Consider the following 22126-nt stretch of genomic DNA (forward strand, 5'->3'; position numbering starts at 1 on the left):
GTGGCTCATTAAATTCTTTGGAAAACCTAGAATTTGAGGGAAATGGCAGCATAATTTATGTGGTGAGAAATCAGGCTTTGGGTGACTCATTGGAGTTCTTAGAGGTAATAAGATCATGGTTAAAGAGGATTCAAATCACTTTGTTTAGAGTTTTTTTTTTTAATTAATTGTTTAGACTTTTAAAAGTCTTTTATGAGAAGACAAAAAAGATGAACTAGCATTGTATTTAGATGACATTTTTTCATGGACAGAAACCTGGATACTTGACCTTGCCCTTGAGTATAAAGCTAAGGGCTTTATATCCCTTACTCAGCACCCAGCATAGAGCAAGCAACATAGTAGTCACTCAACAAATAGTTGTCAGATGACATTTAATTCTCATAACAGTCTTCTAGGGCTCCATTATTATTATCCCTATTTTATAGCGACAAAACAAATGGTTCAGAGCAGTTAAATTTTCTTTACTAAAAACTGATGCTAACAATCTCTCAGCCTCCTTTAGTAATCTAAACCCTGAGCCCTTTAATCTCAGCCTGTCTTGATCTGCTTCCAAAACCATTCATGATCTCCATGGCCCCTGAACCCAGGTTTTGGCTCCTTTTAATGGCCTTGTACTTGGTCTTCTAATCTGGGCCCTTATCTACTGTTCCTCCAGGGCTGAGTTGCCTTGGCCTAGTCTAACTCCTGGGACCCAAATCCTGCTAAGGTCCTTCAAGGTCAGTATTCCTGTCCAATCCCTATATATTCACTTATTCAAATGATTTATTGTCGCTCTCCACATGATAGGTTTTATGCTAGGTACCATGACAGTCTCTGCCCTTGGGCAAAGAGAAGACCCTGCAATATGGACACGTTATGATAGGAAAACAAGGATATGGGTAACTGGGAATGATTTTGGAAGAGAAATATAAACAGGAATGTTCCCTCAGGAATAATTCCTAGTGCAGGACGTATTTAACATTCTTACACATGAACAATAAAAAACACACACAATAGAATAATCTGGTTTGCAGATAGCTCCAACATCTTTTCCAAGGAATTAAGTGCAAGTTGATGGAGATGTACTATAAAAAGAGCCAGCATGCTGTCTAAAACAGTTGAACAGGGCAATGTGCACTGCGGTGTTGGCAAACATCAGTGAGTGCATTTAGAGGAATGCAATCTAGTCTATTTATAGGAGGATGGGATTGGAGCTATCAGGGAGCTTCTTCAACAAATACTTGGGATTCTACTGTCTGGAAGAAGGCATATGCTAGGTACTGCAGGTTGTAAGAAAATGAGGGAGATGTAGCTCCTACTCTCAAATACTCTGAGAAAAATATTGGAAGAGTTCAGTGAAGAAAGTAGTATTTTAGATGAAAGTGAAAGTGAAAGTCGCTCAGTCATGTCCAACTCTTTGCGACCCCCAGAATACTGGAGTAGGTAGCCTTTCCCTTCTCCAGGGGATCTTCCCAACCCAGGGATTGAACCCAGGTCTCCTGCATTGTGGGCAGGTTCTTTATCAGCTGCACCACAAGGGAGTTTTAAATTACGGGTGAGATTTGGATGGGTGGATACTTGTGAGGGAAGTAGAGAAAATTCGAGGTAGACGAAAGAGCATAAAGCACCCAGGTAGGAAAATTTAGACTATTGTCCTAGGTTGGTGATGGTTCCAGGTTGGCTGATGGGTAGAGGACATGGAAGAGAGAAGTGTTTGAAAGGTACAATAGTGAACCACCTGTCTTGGGAGTCTGCATTTGATTGGCTGGGCAATGAGAGAGAGGTAACAGCAGGATTTAAAGATTTCTGAGTAATAATTTAGTAAGCTGAGTCTGGCAGTAAGGTGTAGGAAAGGGTGGGTTGGGAAGACACATGGATCAGTTAGGAGGCCCTTATAACAGTCAGGTAAGAGGAAGTGAAGTCCAAATCAGGTGCTGCTAAGAAAAGAAAGGAGAGTACATGGCACCCCACTCCAGTACTCTTGCCTGGAAAATCCCATGGACAGAAGAGCCTGGTAGGCTGCGGTCCTTGGGGTCGCGAAGAGTCGGACACGACTGAGCGACTTCCCTTTCACTTTTCCCTTTCATGCACTGGAGAAGGAAATGGCAACCCGCTCCAGTGTTCTTGCCTGGAGAATCCCAGGGACAGGGAAGCCTGGTGGGCTGCCATCCATGGGGTCACACAGAGTTGGACACAACTGAAGTGACTTAGCAGTAGCAGTAGCATAGATTCCAAAGACATCTTGGGAGCAAATTCTACGGCAATGTTTCTTAAAGTGCGGTCTAGAGCCAATCTGCATGGAAATCATCTGGAGAGAATCCTGTGTATCATCCCAGACCTACTGAATTAGAATCTCTGGGGTGGGAGAGTCTGGGGAATCTACGTCTTCAACAAGTCACCTTGGTAACTTTTATGTAGATGGGAATCATCATCTTATAGGCATGGCACATAACTCAATGTAAAGGGAGAAAGAAATTCTCATGATGACTCCAAGGACTGGCTGGGCAGTGGGTGGTGGTGGGGTAATTGCAGGTTGAGTGTGAAAGAGCGGTTGTGTCATTAACAGATCTAGAAAGCCTGAGAGAAAGGAAAGTCTCGCTGGGACTATGATGTCTTCAGTATGGATCCTGTTGAGGTGGGACATACTCATGGCAATGTCCCATATGGGGTTTGGAGTTGGGGGAGAGATTTGTAAACCATATTGTAGAGGTAATAGTTAATGTCATGGGAATGAATGATGTTTGTTAGATTTTAAAAAGTAAAATATGGGAGATGTGGAAGATACTGAGAGGAAGATGAAGTAGATCATAGAGTATAAATGAGGTTCCACAGTGAAGGCAGAATGGCTTACAAATATGACTGTTGGGATGGACTTCCTGAAATATGGCCTACAAGTTACACCAAGTTTGGGGCTGGAATTATGTTGGGTGAAGTTAGATTTCTGCCTGCAGAGATGAATATTTGTGGGGAATTTGGGGGATAGGTGGGAAATGAAGTGGGCTAGAAAAACCCTCTGCTGCTCAAGGAATTCCTCTTCTTAGTTCACCAAAGCTGGGTATTTCTTATCAATAGCAAGTAACCATTTGCCTCTAAGGCAAAGAGAGTCTAATAAAGTGGGAATCACTAACTGATAATTGGAAAGAAAATGGAGATGCAAAGGGCGAATTGGGTTGAACTGTCTTCTCAAAATTCCTATGTTGAGTCCAAACCCCTACTACCTTAGAATATAACCACATTTGGAGATAGGGTCTTTATGGAAGTGATTAAGTTAAAATGAGGTTGTTGGGGTGGCCCCTGACCAACCTACTGTGTCCTTATAAGAAGAGGAAGTTCAAACGTTCAGAAGAAAGACGTTCAGAAGGAAGATGACATGAAGACAGAGGGAGAAGGTAGCCAACTACAAGCCCATCAAGAGGCCTCAGAAGAAACCCAGCTGCCAACACCTTGATCTCAGACATCTTGCCTCCACAGCTGTGAGAAAACAAATCTTTATTGGTTAAGCCACCCAGTAGGTGGTACTTTGTAAAGGCAGCCCTAGCAAAAGAATAAAGAGGGGAGGGGCCGATGTGGGCGATAAGAAAGAGAAGAGAAGAGAAGAAAGACAAGAAGGAAGGAGCAGCAGGGGAGTAGGTACTTCTCTCTCTCCCAAGAGGGCGATGGAGACAGGGCAGAGACAAGGAGGTGTTTCAGGACGCTGGAGATGGCCTGTTTTGCAGGTTTACATGATGTCCTGGACCGCAGGAGAGGACAGAGCTCCAGGAAGAAAAGAGGCAAGTCAGCTACTCCAGGTTTGGGGATATTGGGGAGGAAAGGGTTGTGTTTAGCCATGGATGATTTATAATAATAAAAATGGAAACAATCTAAGTACCTGAAAATAAAGGAATCATCTCATAAACATGTCCTGGGTAATTATGCCACATGAAAAACCATCTACATTCAAAGAGTTTGAAAAGGCATGGGGCAAAGCATAAAAATATGATGTTTCCATTGAAAAAACAGAACGTAAAATTGTATTAGAGCATGACTGTGTGCGTGCTAAGTCACTAAGTCCTGTCCGACTATGCGACCCTATGGACTGTAGCCCGCCAGGCTCCTCTGTCCGTGGGATTTTCTGGGCAAGAATGCTGGAGTGGGTTGCCATGCTCTCCTCCAGGGGATCTTCCCAAACCAGAAATTGAACCTGTGTCCCTTGCATTGCAGGCAGATGCTTTACCACTGAGCCACCAGGGGAGACCTTCTGCACTCTACAGTATGACCTTATTATCTATGTATTTTAATGACAGTAATTTGTATCTGTTAATCTCAAATTCCTAACTTATTCCCCATCCTGCTTGTTTTCTAAGTCTGTGAGTCTGTTTTTTGGCCATGATGCATGTTTTCCAGGATCTTAGTTCCTCGACCAGGGATCAAATCTGAACCTTGGCAGTGAAAGCATGGAGTCCTAGCCACTGGACCACCAGAGAATTCCTGTTTCTGTTTTGTAAATAAGTTCATTTGTATTAGAGTTTACATTACACATTTAATTAGTATAATAATCTCTACTAAGTGAAGTTAGAGAAAGACAACATCATATAGTTTTTTTTAAAACATCATTAATTTAAGAGAATTCATAGCCTCTTTTACGTCCCTTACCTGCTCCCTACAGAAAACTCTGCTTTGCTTATCCCCACTCCCTCAATCCTTGAACTTCAGTCTCACCATGTAAATCAAAGTTTTGTCTGCGTGTGCTCATGCATGTGCTGTGAAAAGTGGATGAGGACCTACTCTCTGACATCTTCTAGTGGCACAAGGTAGGGGGAGGCAGAGGCAAGCCAGGTACTTGTGGTCCCGGCCTGAGCTCAGGAGAGTGGTGTGAGAGGGTTGGAGTCCAGGGAAAATTGGGGAAAGAGGATTTAAAAAAGTGTTGCTGTGGGTCATATACTGGACACTCTTTGGTGTTTTCAGGAGAAGCAAATGTGCAAAGAAGAAGACTGGAAAGAAAGAAACCGAAACATTGGAAGTAGTTAAATCTGCATTGGTACGATTATTAAGCACTGACACTTTTATGTAAGTTTTAAATAGAACATGACTTAATAGTAAGGAGCAATTATTGTTATTTAAAGGAAGTACACATATTAGTACTTTCAGTAGAGTGATCTGGGCAGGTTGTATTGCAAAGGGTTAGGAGTGAATAGAGGTGATAAAGTGGGCTTAGATTACTTTCTCAAGGAATCACTATGAATAGGAATGACAGGCAAAACCTTGAAAAGGCAGGAAATCCAAGACATTTTTGGTGGGAGGGGGTTTTTAGAATAGTGAAACCTAAAGAATGACAACTGCTGCTGCTAAGTCGCTTCAGTCGTGTCCAACTCTGTGCGACCCCATAGACAGCAGCCCACCAGGCTCCCCCATCCCTGGGATTCTCCAGGCAAGAACACTGGAGTGGGTCGCCATTTCCTTCTCCAATGCATGAAAGTGAAAAGTCAAAGTGAAGTTGCTCAGTCGTATTTGACCCTCAGCGACCCCATGGACTGCAGCCTTCCAGGCTCCTCCGTCCATGGGATTTTCCAGGCAAGAGTACTGGAGTGGGGTGCCATTCCCTTCTCCAAGAATGACAAATTAGACATCAAACACTCTGTAAGGATGTATTGTTTTGAAACAGTTATGATAATTTTTGTGTCCTGGAGGCAGAGGGAGTTTTATGATGTGATCTTTTACTAGCTTTGAAGTATTTCTCACTTGGTCCAAATAATACTGGTTGAGATCTAATAGGTAATTTCCTCAGCTGAGGCTTAACTGGGTCAATAGTCTGATTTTCCAACAGTCAAGACATTAGGGCTAGGGCTATAGTGATAACAAAGATAAACTTTAAAGGACTCTGACTGGTAAAGAGCAATGCTGATTCAGGAATGCTAATTGAAATCTGTAAACTCACAGTTAAATTGGATGTATATTTGTTTGTTAAATTCTGGGATTCCAGAAGTTAGAGGAAGGTGCATGATGCACAAAATTAGGTATATATCTTATGTGAGATATTAATGGTTTGGATTTATGTCCACAGCTGAATCTAAATATAGTCAAAGTTTGCATTAATTCTTAGGTGATTAATTAAATATACACTAAAAGAAAATGAAGTCTTGGAGGACACTATTTCCAGTCTTCCTGGGAGGAAATCACAGATGATGGTGATGATAGCTTATCCTAAAATGCTCCCTTGGAGGAAACATTAAGTAACTGTCATGTCTTCAAATACTCAGAGATGACTAATACAGGGAGTTGATGAAGCATTGGATTGGGTCTGTGACAGGTGACATACCTATTGTACAGGTTTCAGCTGGGAAGACTGTCAGATGGATACCTAAAAATAATTTTCTCAGACTTTCTCGGTGAGAGTCTGGAGTACATATTTGGAAGAGGTTGAGGGGGGTAGGGGCGAGTGATGAATGCAGATTGGTGTGGTTAATTAATGAAGCATAAAATTAGAAAGAGATATTAACTTGTCAAGAAGGTGTAAACAAAAAGTCAAAAGGATAAAATTTTCAAGAACAGCCAGGGTGTGTATCAGGACAGGGGAAGCAGGGTGGCAGGTGTAGATTACAGAGACGGAGGAGGATAAACCACTACGTTGATGGAACTGGTGTCCAACTCAAAGTACAATTGAGTTCTGGGGCACATCTGTCCCCATTTGTGTGAGCACAGAGTCAGAAATGAGCAGGAGAAAAATTGGAGAAGAAATGCATTTGGAGAAATGCACTATGGAGAAAGTGTTTGAAGGAATTCAGAACAGGAGGAAGGTAACAAGTTCGAGGAGAAATGCAAAGCAAGGAAATGGAGAAGGGGACGAAGAAACAAGTGTATATTGAGGCTCTACTAGAAACAAGCAGAAACTTTCGATGCATCTATTTGGATGCCTCTGGATTAACTCAGGCTTTTAAATACAGTTTCCTCATTAGCAGATACACACCACTACATATAAAATAGATAAACAGCAAGGTTCTACTGTATAGTACAGGGAACTATACTCAATATCCTATAATAAAACATAATGGAAAAGAATATGAAAAAGATTCTATATAAATAAATCACTTTGCTGTACGATAGAAACTAACACATTATAAATCAACTGTACTTCAATTAAATTTTTAAAACTGCAGTTTCCTCAAACTTCTCTCTCAGAATGTGTGTGTGCCAACTACTTATGCAATAATGAATTAACATGCACAACTGATGTACTTGACTCTCACCGATGGTGGGAGACTTCCATTTTCTACTTTGCTAATTTCTATAACATTTAAGTTTTTATAAATATATATTACTCTTATAATAAGACAAAATCAGAAAAATTCTATCCGAATGAGGTTAGCTTCCATAAAAAAGCCACTTGTACCCCCGAATAATCATTAGGAAGGGTTGCATTTATGTCAAATAAAATGTATCATAGTAGTCATAGAGATAAAAATATGATATAATAAAAGGATATTACTGAGCATATTACACATCGCACTCACATTTTCCTTAAAGATTAGGTTTAAAACTTCACCCTCCACCCCGCAAAAATGACATAAGTGTGGCTCCACTATTGCCCACACAACCGCATCTAAGATGATGTACATAGACTGTCAAGTCTTAGATAACTGTGTGAATGATATTAGCAGCAGGCACAGTGGAACTCCCCTCTTCACCTCATATACCAGGCTGATAGTTATCTTAAGGGTCCCATGATTTAATTCCCAAATATCTGCCTACGATTTTGCCTGCAATCCTTCTTTTAATTAATGCTCAATGGTTTTCAAATTTAGCTCAATGGTTCTCAAATTTAATGTACATAAGAATTACCATACAGAGTAGCACACACAAAAGCACATATCTTATACTTTATGGGGAGTTAAGGGATTTTTCAGAGATGATTTGAACTTGTTTAACTTGCTGATTTAACAGCCACCTTGTTCCTTTGTATAATATGAGATTTGGCTCCACTTAAGAGAACTATCAGAAACTTAATTGGGGATTCTCTTTGCTGAATAAAAAAAGAATTAGAAAGCTTACTGTGGTTCAATTACCTTCTCAACTTTCCAAAACAAATATCCAATAAATGCTTAAATTCTGTCCTGACCAGGAATCCTTTAGTAGTATAGGTATCCATCCTTTGTTTTTGTTTTTTTTATAATATGATGGAGTCCTGTTATTAAGCCATTGGGTCTATTTATTAATCTAAAACAAATGAGTATGAGCATTGTAACTCTAAACGAGAAACTGGAGAATTTGAGATACAACCTGTTGAGGAATCAAGCAGATTTTCAGAGAATGAACAGTGACTTGACCGCTCAAAGACAGCAGGGAAGTAGAAGTAGAAGGCCAGGGAGGCAACCTAGGTCTGTTTTCCTTTCTGCCTTATCCTTTTGTTATTGGTGACATGTACCTAAACTCAGGAGCAAAGAGAATACACTCGGGTGCTCAGAAGGTTAAAAAAAAAGAGCTCAGTCTATTATAGCCCTGGGTGTCTCTCGTTACTGAAAGCACAGTACATAAATGATATGCAGAGGGAAAGCCCATTTGTCACTAGACCGAAAGAAGGAAACTTTCAGGCAAGGAATGGAGGTTTGCAGGTGACAGTTTAGGTGAAAATCAACCAGTCTGCAGATGTGTAGATGCATTTTCACCAACCTGTATAATTTCCAGTCATTCACTGGGCGCTCCTGCAGCTAGAAAAATGAAAGCTTATACACACACATGTGCACAGGCATGGCTGATCACTTCCAAAAGTCCTACCCAAGGCTGGGCAAAGGAACAGATACACGTAGCACTTATTTTAAAAATCTAATTTCTCAAAGACCCAGGTGAGGCTTAAATGTTTATATTTAAGGCTTTGCTCTCCAACTCATAGGACCAGGTTACCTGGTTAGGATCAGGATTAACTTCGTCCCAGTTGTGAGTGATGTGGCCTTGGTCAATGAATTCAAAAGGCTTGTGACAAACTGAAGGGAGAATCCTATACAGCCAGCTGTGGGGAGGAAACAAGGACACACAAAACTTAGGGTGATGTTATGGGTGATGCCCAGACTGTCTCAGGAAGTACCGTCAGGAAGACACTCAAGTCCACAAAGATCTGTGGGCTTTAATGTGAGATGCAATGACGCAGCATCGCTCCTTAATAGCCACTGTTGCCCATAGCCCTGCCTCTTCTCACCTTTCAACTCTACCCATCAAATGGAGAGTTGGAGGCTCTAGCCTTCGGTTGTTTCCACGTTGGCAAAGAAAGAACTGTCTTTCCCAATGACAACTATAAAGGAAGGGAAAGTACCTTGAGGAATATCTGTGCAGGCAGACCCACAGGAAAACATTAGCTTATATATGTCATTGGATCCTAATCTTTGCTCTGGCTCTAGTTAAGTGAGGAAAATGAAGCCCACACAGTTTGAGACAATACAGGTGGTTTCTTTGTCAGTCTTGAAATATTAACCAATTTTCTTACTTAAAATTGTAAAATTAATTCATGCCAATGCGAAAAATAATTCAAGCAATTTAAAAAGTCCCCAAAGGTAAAAGACTTTCTCCTCTAGTTTCTCCAGCACCAGTTCTCAGAGGCATTAGAACTGTTTAACAATTTTCTTGTATATTCTTTCAGATGTTTCCAATGCGTAATAAGCAAAATTGCCAAATTGCTGTACCATTTTAGTCTCACAACAATAATGAATGAAAGTGGCTGATTACCAACATCTTTACAAATATGCAGTATTATGAATAATTTTGACCTTAGGTGAAAAATGCTATCTAATTTTTATTTTGAATTACCTTTATTTATGAGTAAGGTTGAGAATCTATATGTTTATGGGCCCCCTGTAATTTTTCTGTGAATTACTTGCCCAAGTTCTTTACTGTTTTTCTATTGGGTTGTCTTTTTTATGCTAATTTGTAAGAGATTTAGGAAATTAACACAACTGTACTCTAAAATTATAAAACCATCCATATTTTCCTATAGCACATTTGTAGCTTTGTTTCAAGCTTCTCTGGTGACTCAGAGAGTAAGGAATCCATCTATAATTCAGGAGACCGGGTTTGATCCCTGGGTTCGGAAGATCTCCTAGAGAAGGGAATGGCAACTCACTCCAGTATTCTTGCCTGGAGAATTCATTCCATGGACCGAGCAGATTGTGAGCAGGCAGAGGAGACTGTGGCCCGTGGGGTCACAAAGAGTCGGATGTGACCAAGCGACCAACACACACAGCTTTGTTTCAGTGAGAGATGATCTTAATGAGGGAACCCTGAAGGACACCAGGAGAGAAGCATCCAGAAGTTGAGAGGGACACTGAAACGCCCTAAGAGGGACCCACGTCCTCTCAGAGGCTGTTACCCTGACAGAGTACGGCAGGCAGAGGAATACCACCTGGGGCAATGGAAGATTAGACCTGCTTGAACAGCTTCTGGCCCTTTAAGCTCCAGGACAGTCTACCTCAGGAGGTGGAGGTGACCTGGGCTGAAACTGAGTCATTCGGGAGATCAAGCTAGATTTGTTCAGTTTTCTTGTTTCCTCGAGCTCTAGGTGAAGTGATCTCAGGCATTGGACTTCAGACCGTGAGTTATTAATAACTATGCCTCGCTAGCATCTAGTAGTATACAAAATTGAGAACACGTATGTGTGTCTTAGAACCAACTGTGAGATCCTGGGCAAGTTTTTTGAGTCTATGTTCCTCATCCTTATCTCCTAGGATTGTTGTCAGGATTCAGAGTTTATGTACCAAGAATGCCTGGTAGAGTAGATGCTCACTTAATAGATGTGTGTTGAATTGTTTATCTGTCTACCCCTATCACCTAGGTTGTTATGATGGTCCAGATTTTCCATGTTCTCTGTCCTGGCTTTCACCTTCTCAGGACCGAAAGGATCAGTTAACTAATCATAAAAACCAACCCCTGAGAGATATACTCTCTGATAGTTTTTGGGTGGGGGTGAGGGGTCCTGAACCCTGTGGTTTAAATGCTGCAGCTGCTAAGTCACTTCAGTCATGTCCCACTCTGTGTGACCCCATAGACGGCAGCCCACCAGGCTCCCGTGTCCCTGGGATTCTCCAGGCAAGAACACTGGAGTGGGTTGCCATTTCCTTCTCCAATGCATGAAAGTGAAGAACGAAAGTGAAGTCGCTCAGTTGTGTCCCACCCTCAGCGATCCCATGGACTGCAGCCCACCAGGCTCCTTCATCCATGGGATTTTCCAGGCAAGAGTACTGGAGTAGGGTGCCATTGCCTTCTCCGTGTGGTTTAAATGAGTAGTGACTAAATGTAGGAATACCAGGCTTTCTCACTTAAGGATGGGGTTGGCTCCATCTTCCCCCCTGGGGATTTTGAGCATTTTCAGAAAACTCTTGTGGATACCTTTGAAGAGTTCTAGACAGATGGGTGAACCGTGCCTAGTATCCTTTTTTTTTTCAGCTGAGTTTGTATAACTCCCCAGGCAGCACTACATTGCCCTGGACAGAGATTTAATTCTGATTCAGGGAATGGTGCCAGCATCTTAATGAAATGCCAACAGCTCCTTTTCAGCCTCCTGGAACAGAGCTCTACTCCTGCTGGCTGAAGACATTGCTGAATAATGGGGGCAGGCAGCAGAATTCGGAGTCCAGGTGTCCCGTTAGTGAATGGGTCATAAAGTCAAGAACATTGCCATGGAGGCCAGGCTGTCATAAATTAGAATGGACAAGAATTGTCTGTGTGCTTACCTTACCTTGGCTATCTGGGCTTGCAGAGAGAGAGAGATGATTAAATAGTGATAGAATTAATCCTCATTTGACAAGTATGGGAAACTATCTCTTCCCCTCTTCATCTGCAAATCTAGCGAGAGAGAAGCAATATTGATATTGATGTGATAACAGCACCTGCCACTCAATTTTCTGACAGCCTCTTAGGGATACCATGTATTAAAGGGAGACACTCTGTTATTGTGGCAATAATGATGATTATGGTAATTAATGTTAACTGAGCACTCACCAGGTATCTGGCAATGTGCTAAGGACTTTGCATACATTCTTTCCTTTAATCCTCTTCAAGACTATGAAATAAGCACTATTATTATCTTTTTTACAAATGAAAAACCAAAAGGCTCTAAGAGGGTAGATGACACGCCCAAGGTCACGCAGCTGGAAAGAGCAGGAGCCAGGATTTAAACTCAAGAGGTCTGACTGCAGTGTGGGCATGATTAACCAGTAAGGGGAACAATCTATCATTTGTGTGGTCCATGATGCTCTTGTACTCAGTCTCATTTACTTCTCAGGAAGACTCTCTGGAGATAAACCCAATCATCTTCCACTAAGCTGTACAAGACTGCCTACCCTCCACCCCCAACCTCCAATATAAGTAGCAGCCCTCTTTGCAGATACCTTCATCTGGTCTGAAATTCTTGCAACTGGACACGGCTTGTTTAAGTCACAACACATAACTGCCTCCCCAAATCACAACACCTACTGCATCTTATCTGCACCATAGAAGTTAACCAAGGGAGTGTGTCCATTGACCTGGCTTGTAGGACATGGGAACATGACACGTTGTGCTAATGAATCAGCAAAGGCAAATTCCAAGGAGAAAAAACCTTATTAATTCAAACCACAAGGGGCCATAATACATGACCTGTCATCTAACCCATGCTTGGATTATCCAATATTTTCATCCAAACAACATAATACTTCTAGTCAGCTGAGGAAGACATTGCACTGAATCTTCTGTAACTTTGAGTTAATCAGTATTTAAAAAAAAAAAAAAGTGAAACAAAATTGGACAATTCCTAGGGGAAGTCCAGACTATGAGGAACATTTTTTTCTGAGTACAAGCAATAATTTGTAAATGTAACTAGACATGTCTGTTTTCTAGGCTCTATGCAGCTGTTCTCTCCACCTCTTCCAACAGTCACTTGATTCTAGCTGGAGATGAGATTCATCCTTCCCTGACTATGATCCAAGGCACAGTCTATAAGAAGCAGGATTTGGGGCAGCCCTGGGAGGTTGTGGCCCAAGTATAGGAGGCAGAATTAAATACTAGTTATAGCTCCCATACCTTCTTTTATTGGTGCTCCGTGGACAAGTGAAAGCTGATCCTGAGAGCTGCTCAGCATACAGATTGTAGGGGCAAACTTGAGGATTATTCTAAAACAAAGGAGGCAATAAATGACATCACTCCATCAGAAAGGTATCCCACCTTCCCATGACACAACCCAGTGGGGGAAATTCTGGCTTGGATGGGGATGCTCTGGGTCACTTACTGCACATGACCAGCTTCAACCTATATATCCTTCTTATAATAATGTTTTAGGAAACTTATTGTATAAAATTTATAAATTATAACCTATCTCACCCTTCAGAAATATCCCAATGCTGACATATGAGTATATTTCTTTCTATTCTTACCCTCCAAAATGGGGATTCTGTGACATGTGTAGTCTTCTTAATAATTAGCACATTAAAATAGAGAAAAACAATATATCATGAGCATTTTTTATGCCATGAAATAGTCTTCAAATTTTTTTGAAAAATTTTTGTTTGCCATAGTTTTTATTGTAACCAATACTAGTGTGAATATCTTTGTGTACACATTTTAAAACAAGGGCTGATTATTTTCTCCCCATTGTCATGTCTTATGCTGTTCAAAGAAGTATAAGAAAGTCCCCTAACCCTGAACCTGGGGGATCCTCCTGAAAGCCCTACAGTTAGTCTTACTTATTTTGAGGTAAGTGTTTTGCCATAGGTAACCATCATCCAACTTTAATTTTTGTATTATTGCTGTTCAGTATCCCAGTTGTTTTAACAATCTGTAAAACTTTTAGACAGTTCACAGGCTAATACAATAGCTATGGTGGGAAGAGGCACTTGACCTGAAGGCTGGTATTACATTCCCTTAATTCAGAGTTCTCTAATTAATATTTTATTTACTCATACCTGTCCTTCTGGCAGGGCACCTGGGCAGCGAGGGTCCTCTGAGGCACACTCATTCCCGAATCCAGAAATGTACTGCATGTGACAAGATACAAAGGCCACCATCAATGGGACTTAAAGGGTATTCTGCTATTTGACTATCTGCGAAGGTAAGAAATTTCTCTATGGACATGTGTTTATCATGTTCTATACATCATATCTTTACTATGTCTTGGCATGTGACCCATTTAGGACAGATAATTTCCCTGCGTGGATTTCAAAGACCCACAGTTGATTGGGAGAAGAGTGCTGGATATTGCATGGACTCGCCTCCCCTAGCTGTATTTACTTACTTACTTGATTTATGGGCTTGTTCTTAATTGTCCCACTCCAAGAATAGGTTCTTTAATTCTGGGTCCATCAGGGAGTTCCTGAGAGGGGAGATGGGCTCAACTCCAGGTTAGTAAGATCTTGCTTGCCTAGATAGAAACCTCCCTGAGGTTGGCGCTTCACTCCCCCTCCGTACACTGAAACAAGCAGCTACAAGGAGATGTGTGGATCCAATCTGACAGCAAAACCCTTGAGAAAAAGCTGTCCAATCAACCTGGCTGCAGGCAAAAGCCTATGTCATCTGGGTCACATACGGAGCACTTGTATATATGTTTGCATCTATGTGGAAAACAAAATTTGAAGATATGGGTACCCTTCAGGAGAAGAGTCAGACAGGAATCTGTCCTCAGTGGCACAAAGGAGTGCATTCTGACTGCCATCTGTTTACTTTACGTTCAGAGAGAGGGAAAGAGAGTTTCTCAACAAAGTGTGTAGGTCCCCTGAAACTGACTCTGACAACACTTAACACACTTGTGAGTTCTTGTTCACTCTCTGGCTTTTCTGCTGGTTTATAAGCTCCATAAAGGCTGGAACTACAGCATCTTGTTTACCTCTATATATGCTTTGTGCCTTGTTTATAGAAGGTACTCAATAGATACCTATTGTTTTAGTTTCCCTTTGAAGCCTATGCCAACGCAAGAGTATGTATCCTGCTCTAAGTAGGGTTGTGTGTGTGTGTGTGTGCACGTGCGTGCGTGTGCTAAGTTGCTTCAGTCGAGTCCAACTCTTTGTGACCCCATGGACAGCAGCCTGCCAGGCTCCCCTGTTCATGGAATTCTCCAGGCAAGGATACTGGAATGGGTAGCCATGCCCTCCTCCAGGGGATCTTCCCGACCCAGGGACTGGACCCACATCTCTTGCATATCCAGCATTTGCAGGCAGGTTCTTTACCAGTAGGGCCACCTGGGAAGCCCAAGTAGGGTTAGGACCAACCCCCCACACCCTTTTCTCTAACTTAAACACCAAAAACGGCTGTTTTCTTCCCATAGTTGTTTCTTAAATGTACTTAGTTTTAGCCCATGAAGATGAAAGTGCAGCCTCACTCAGTGAGTGAAATACCACCATCTGAGCACAGCCTCTAAGAGGTATAAGAAGGATGTAAGTGGGTGGAGGATAAGCCCTCCAGAGTTCTCAGCAGCATGCAGAAGGGTGAGCTTGATGGAATACACCTGCACGTGTGAGCACCGAGCAGGGCAACAGCTGCCCATACTTGCAAGGAATATCAAATATGAAATGTTAGAACCTAGAAAGCAATGGAACGGAAATTATTCCTTTTTGCCTCCAGACACAGTATTTTTTTTATATTTGAAAATCTATCAGCACTAAAAACAGTGAGTTATATTACACACAGATTGGTTAACAGCAGTGGCATGTAGTTTGGAATGATTTCTTTGGGGAAATGGCAGAGACCATCCAACATTATGACTCTCCACCGAATACAATTTTCTTCTCTCTAAATGAACCTCGTGCTCACCAGCAAGAGGATTGAATCTGAGCTGCTGAGAAATGGTAATGACTCCAGATTATCTTTAGCTCTGCGGAATGGAATTTTAGGCCGGTCTTGACTGAAGCCACAGGGTGTCACAGCGCCTTCACTGTGTTCCACTGCTGTGTTGTTTCTGCAAAGGGAGGCAGGCAGGTCTGAGTGCTGAGTAAGACAGCTGAGGTCTCTGGCAGGAGTGAGTAGGTTTACTCATTAACTTGCTTCATTCTTTGCAATTGCCGGCCTCAGAGCAGAGTCCAGGGTGATTTGTACATTGGAAACAGAGGAAAAGAGACTCACTATGTGTAGTTTTAAAGCATTTGCTTCAGACTGCTTTAAAAAATAGAAAAGAAAGTAGAAAGAACAGCTGGTGGTTTGGAAGGGAGCCACCCAGCTTGGAGAGAGGTGTGAGTTCTGAACTGGTTTCCCACTCTTAACTGCGGGGCATTGGCTGAAGAGGAGGGTGGAAACTGCTGAGTCATTCTCAGACCAGTTGGTTTTCCAAATCTCCTGAGAGAAAAATTACAGATGAGTTTGTTAGAGCTTTAAATATCTTGTGCCTCCCTGCTGAATATATCAGAATGGAGGAAGCAGTGTTCTGCAGCTGCTTTCCCAAGGCTTTGAGATCAAGGGCAGAATCTGAACTCTGCTCCTATAGGCTGTGAAAATCCAAGCTTTCAACTCCAGCTGATTCAGTGACTATACAAATACATCTTATACAAATAAATAAATAAATAAATCTGACATTAAGTGTGTGTATTTATTTACTTTCTTCAATCTGGATTTCTGAATAATTTTATATTACATAAAAATATGATTTTATTTCCTTCCAAAAGAATTATACACATCCTTTCCACATCCCTTCTAAAGAACAAATGACTGAACTCCATATCATTTCAGTAGCGTCAGTTCTTTGGCAGTTCCCTAGTGTACAGATTTCTAATTCTCACTTGGTCCCCAGGATATGGTTTACTTGTCAGAGTAGTTATATGAGGTGCTTTCGCCTGAATCTGATTCTGGATAACACCCTGATGGGATGAGCAGATGGTGTACCTCACCTCCTTTTACAGGGCATGAGGAAAAGTGAGAGAAGTCAGGCAGAGATGGAACTATAGCTACCTTTTGCTCCTTTGTAAAGGGTCCAGTATTTTTAGTTATCCTTGTTGGGAATATAGATTATAGATTGCTAGGTGAACTTGCCGATTATTGCAAGTGGATTAAACTGCAGTAGGCTGAAGAGTGAGTGGCTCTCCAAACATATCTATGTCTTAATCCCTTGAATTTGTGAGGGTTGCCTTATATAGCAAAAGAGAATTGGCAAATGTGATTAAGAATCTTGAGATGGGGAAATGTCCTGGATTATTTAGGTGTGCCCTAATGCAATCAGGACTTCCCTAATAGCTCAGTTGGCAAAGAATCCACCTGCAATGCAGAAGACCCCGATCTGATTCCTGGGTCAGGAAAACCTGCTGGATAAGGGATAGGCTACCCACTCCAGTATTCTTGGGCTTCCCTGTGGCTCGGCTGGTAAAGAATCTGCCTGCAATATGGGAGACCTAGGTTCGATCCCTGGGTTTGGAAGATGCCCTAGAGAAAGGAAAGGCTACCCACCCCAGTATTTTGGCCTAGAGAATTCCATGGATTGTATAGTCCATGGGGTCGAAAAGAGTCAGACACGACTGAGCGACTTTTCACTTCACTTAAATGTAATCATATATATTCATAAAAGAGGGTGGTAGAGGAGGATTTGATGACAGAAGAGGAAAAGGTGATATGATGATGGAAGCAGAAGTCAGAGTGATGCCCTTTGAAGGTGAAGAAAGGGACCATGAATCAAGAAATTTCTAGAAGCTGGAAATGCAGGGAAATGGATTCTTCCCTTGAGTCGTCAAAAGGAACCAGCTAAACACTTGGACTTTAATCCATGGAAACGGATTTTAGACTTCTGAACTCCAGAATTTATTTTCCAGAAGAAAATAAATTTAGTCATTTTAAGCCATTAAATTTGTGGGAATTTGTTACAACAGAAACAGGAAAGTGATAACGATAATTATGTAGAGTGTGAGTCCCATCTTCAACTAACCATTAGAATCAGCCCCAAAGCTTGTTAAATACAGACCCAAACCTAGTAAATCAAAATAGTTAGTCCTGGGCCCAAAGTCTGCTTGTTAAACATCTCTTTTTTATAGAAATGAGGAAATCAAGACTTGTAAAAGTGAAACAACTTTAGAACATGGTGAGGTTCATTTAAAATTTAATTTTATTATTATATCCTTTGAATTTTCTTCCCCCAAATGTGCTTCTTTTATGTAAATATGGTTTCATTTGAGGCTCTGGGTTGGCATATCCATTACAAGGAATAAATAAAAGCAGAATTTTTTTTTAAACTTAAAATGTGTATTGATTAGAATGATGCAATCTGGCTTTCTGTGTTTGGATCTGTGATCTCTAGAGCTAACCTTTCCTTGCAGAGATTAGACAGCAGGCTGGTAAGAATGCCTTTGAAACTGAGAACAAAGACCAGCATGCAATTTACATTGGTGTGCTGGTGCTGTGCATATTAAGTTTCTTAAAAATTTCAGCAGGATAGGATTTTATATATAATTTATTTATAAATGGTAAGGATGTTTTCATCCTGCTGAACTTCCTCTAGGATTTTCATCAGGAAATAAAGTTTTTATGTACTCCCCCTCTTCTGAGGCTTCAACTACCATCATTGATATGATGACCTACTGTATCTTGTCTCCTGGGCTTCCCTGGTAGCTCAGATGGTAAAGAATTTGACTGCAGTGCAGAAGACAAGAGTTCAATCCCTGGGTTGGGAAGATCCCCTGAGGAGGAAATGGCAACCCCACTCCAGTATTCTTGCCTGGAAAATTCTATAGACAGAAGAGCCTGGTGGGCTGCAGCCCGTGGGGGTCTCAAAGAGTCAGACATGACTGAGTGACTAACACACACAGACATACACATATCTAGTCTCCTAGCTCTCCCCTCTTCCCTAAGTTCCAAACACATACAACTGACCATGTCTTGGTATCTCATCTTTGGTTATCTCTGGAGCAACTCAAATTTGACTCTTGGATCTCAGAACAAGATCCAGATTCTGTGTGTGCCGCGCCTTTGCACTTGCCATTTCTTCTAGCCCTGACCCCTTCTAAGTTAGTCAATTTCAACTTCTCTCTTAAGACTGAGCTCAGGAAGAGTTTCCCTGGTGACTTAGATGCTAAAGAACCTGCTTGCAATGTGGGAGACCTGGGTTTGATCCCTGGGTTGGGAAAATTCTCTGGAAAAGGGAATGACTACCCTTGCCAGTATTCTTGCCTGGAGAATCCCATACAAATTTTTCAATTGCAGATTAAATAATAAGGAATTATTTCCTAGAGGAAGTGCTAGGACTTCTGCTGGTCAAGGGCTGATTGTGAGCCTCAAAATAACTGAATAGATTAAACATATCTAACTGGTGGGCTGGAGGCTGTCCAGGAAACTGCAGCGACAGGAAGGTGTGTGAGAGCAGGGACTGGCAAACAGTCACAGGGAGAAATGTGTCTGTCCATAGTGGAGGAGAGCCCTTATAAGGTCTATAGATTCCCAAGACAATATATGAACTGAACAAGACAAGAGATGGACAATTGGACTGTCATCTATTTTCTTTGTCATCCCCCAGCCCCAGCCATGCTTATGGCAAAGCCTTGAACACAGTAGCTTGGACCAGGGCCTCTCTAAGTTAGTGTTAACTCTGACTCTCTGGAATTTTCAGAAGCTTCCATAAATTGTGGCTGAAGAAACCACAGCAAACTGGCCAGATAGTTTCTTACCTTCAACTCAGTCATTTTCCTTCTGCTGCAGGTGTGATGATTTCGGGAAACCCAGGCCCAGATGCTTCTGCTTCTCCTGCAAACCACCCTCTGGATATTACTCCACTTCTTCACTGCGCTCACTGGCCAGCAGGTCACTCAGATCAGTCACAGGCATTTCCTAACCGGGCTACGCTAGGGAGAAAGTCCAGCATGCGTGTTCCCAAACTGCTTTCCTCACTGCCTTGGGTTTTTATTAAACCTGGGCTGTTTCTAGAGAGTTTGCAGAGGCCTGTCTCCTCTTCACCCGAGATAAAGGTTGATCAATTATTTGTTTCAGGTAAGGGAAGGAGGCTCATCACTAAAGGCAGAGAATTTAAAGCTCTCTGTGAGAGGAACTGTGGCAGTTAGTGCTTGCTGTGTGAGGCAAAGGCTTCTCCACTCAGTCCTGACTGAGGCCAGGAAGGAACACGGCGGAGTGTTCGCTCTCTGAGAGCAGAGAGGAAACGAGCTGTGCCCTGACACAGGTGTTTTCACATAGCTGCCCGAGACATGGACCGGGTCTGGGCAGCTCTCCACAGTTGCCTCCCAGGGATGAGCTGGGTGAACAGTTCAGAGCGAAGCACTCCAGTTAAAGCCAATTTAGATATTTACTGTTGTTCCACTTAATTTCTCAAATGTATTTAGTGTTCTTATAAATTCCTTAAGAATATTATTTCCTTATGCTTGTATCCCTCTGACTTCCCTGGTGGCTCAGAAGGTAAAGTGTCTGTCTATGATGCAGGAGACCCGGGTTCGATCCCTGGGTTGGGAAGGTCCCTTGGAGAAGGAGATGGCGATCCATTTCAGTACTATTGCCTGGAAAATCCCATGGACAGAGGAGCCTGGTAGGCTACTGTCCACGGGGTCACAAAGAGTCGGACACGACTGAACGACTTCATGTTCACGTATCCCTCTAACAAGAGACCCAAGAGTTATTTTCCAGCCACTTTTCCATGACTCCCTTGTCCTTCATCTTGGCTACTCTCCTTAGCCATGGTCAGGTATCAACTTCATGGCTAATGGCATTCAGGAAGGAAGAAACCATATATTGAGTGCTTGTCATGCCAGATTTTCCCACAGACATTACCTCATTTAATTGCACAAAAACAATCTTGTAAACCAGGCTTTATTATCGTAAACTCAAGTGCAGCAGACCAGGCAGAACATGTAAATGGGTAAGGTAGGCTAAGTAAGTTTTAAAGATATATAAATGAAGTTCCAATTTTTAAACACTGGCAACTTACATAAGTGAATGGATGAATGAATGAATGAAGTCATTGTAACAGATTGTAAAAAATGCCCACAATTTCCTTTCATCCTTGTATACATGCTCCTTTGCAATGTGACTTTGCTGCTCCTCCCAACATGAGATGGAGTCTTTAACTTATCTCCTTGAATCTTACTTTGGCTAATAGCAAACATAACACAAGCAGAGGTTTGAAAAATGCTTGTGCTTTAGGATTTTCCCATTTCTTTCTACTTGAGACCACCATGCAGGCTAGCCTCCTTGAGAGTGAGATACCATCTGGACAAAGAGAGTGAGATACCATCTGGATAAAATAACTTCTGGGTCTTTTATTAGAGAGATACAGGCATAAGGAAATAAGATTCTTAAAGAATTTATACCATGTTGCCTCTGTTGAGTTGTCCAGGTACTCAACAGCCAGCACTAGTTGCCAGATGTGTAAATGAAGCAATGTGGCTGCCAGATGACTGCAGACACATATGTGATCCTAGGTGAGACCAGCAGGAGAACCACCAGCTAAACCCAGCCCAAATTGTGGACACACAGAATTGTGAGTAAATAGAATGACGTATTTTATGCCAGTAAAGTTTTGGGGTGTTTTGTTAAGCAGTGATAGGTAACTGATACAATTATGTCAAAAAAGCATGCATATAGATGTGAGTGACTATGGGCTGCCAGTTTGACACCTTCTGCTTTAGATAAATGGGTCTAAGCATCTTCCAGAGGTCCCCAGGCTCCAGCATACTGCAGTAGCAGCAGAATGATTTGTGTCTGAGGTGTCAGTGCAGAAAGACCAGCCCAAAGGTGCCATGTTGATAGAAACAAGTGACAGGTTGGAAGCACACTGTGTGGATTGATGCCTGCAGACCAGGGAACTTATAGCACATCTCAGCATATGTCAGCACAGACAGCTAACATTGTGGTATTACATAAGCTTCCCTGAATTTAGATGCAAACCTGGGAGAAAGGGGGAAGGTGTAAACCCCAGCTTTACTGAGGCTAGGTTTTTTATTATTCCTGCAGTATGCAGACTCAAAATCAAAAGTGAATTCAGGAAAAATATTTCTTGCATATCTGAGTTTATGAGTACATTGGCTCTTGAACTGCTATTGATCCTGGAAGCCAGAGTTTGGTGATTAGGGGGGAAAATGGATGGGAACCAATACGAGACAAAGGAAAAGGTTTACTGCTTTGATTTTCCATAAACTTCATGTGCTCTTTCTGAATCAGCTTTAAAGGCAGATTTAAGAGGTGTTTCAGTTCTTTCCTAAGATGTGAGAGATTTCTGAAAGAGTAAGAAAGTGGTAAGAGATCCTTGACA

The 22126-nt window shown here is 41.9% G+C and overlaps 1 protein-coding gene across 1 annotated transcript in view; it reads right to left on the bottom strand.

The window, feature by feature from the left end:
• HGD (homogentisate 1,2-dioxygenase) overlaps positions 1-19553 on the bottom strand; it is a 42808-nt gene extending 23255 nt beyond the window's left edge. The window contains exons 1-4 of the mRNA XM_052643672.1: positions 19539-19553; positions 13875-13946; positions 12997-13085; positions 8854-8959 (exon numbers count right to left, since the gene is read on the bottom strand). Of these exons, the coding sequence (XP_052499632.1) occupies positions 8854-8959; positions 12997-13085; positions 13875-13946; positions 19539-19553 (282 nt within the window). The remainder of the gene's footprint in view (positions 1-8853; positions 8960-12996; positions 13086-13874; positions 13947-19538) is intronic.
• Positions 19554-22126: the final 2573 nt, after the last annotated feature.

This window comes from Budorcas taxicolor, chromosome 1 (genome assembly GCF_023091745.1).
Source record: "Budorcas taxicolor isolate Tak-1 chromosome 1, Takin1.1, whole genome shotgun sequence".
NCBI lineage: Eukaryota > Metazoa > Chordata > Mammalia > Artiodactyla > Bovidae > Budorcas > Budorcas taxicolor.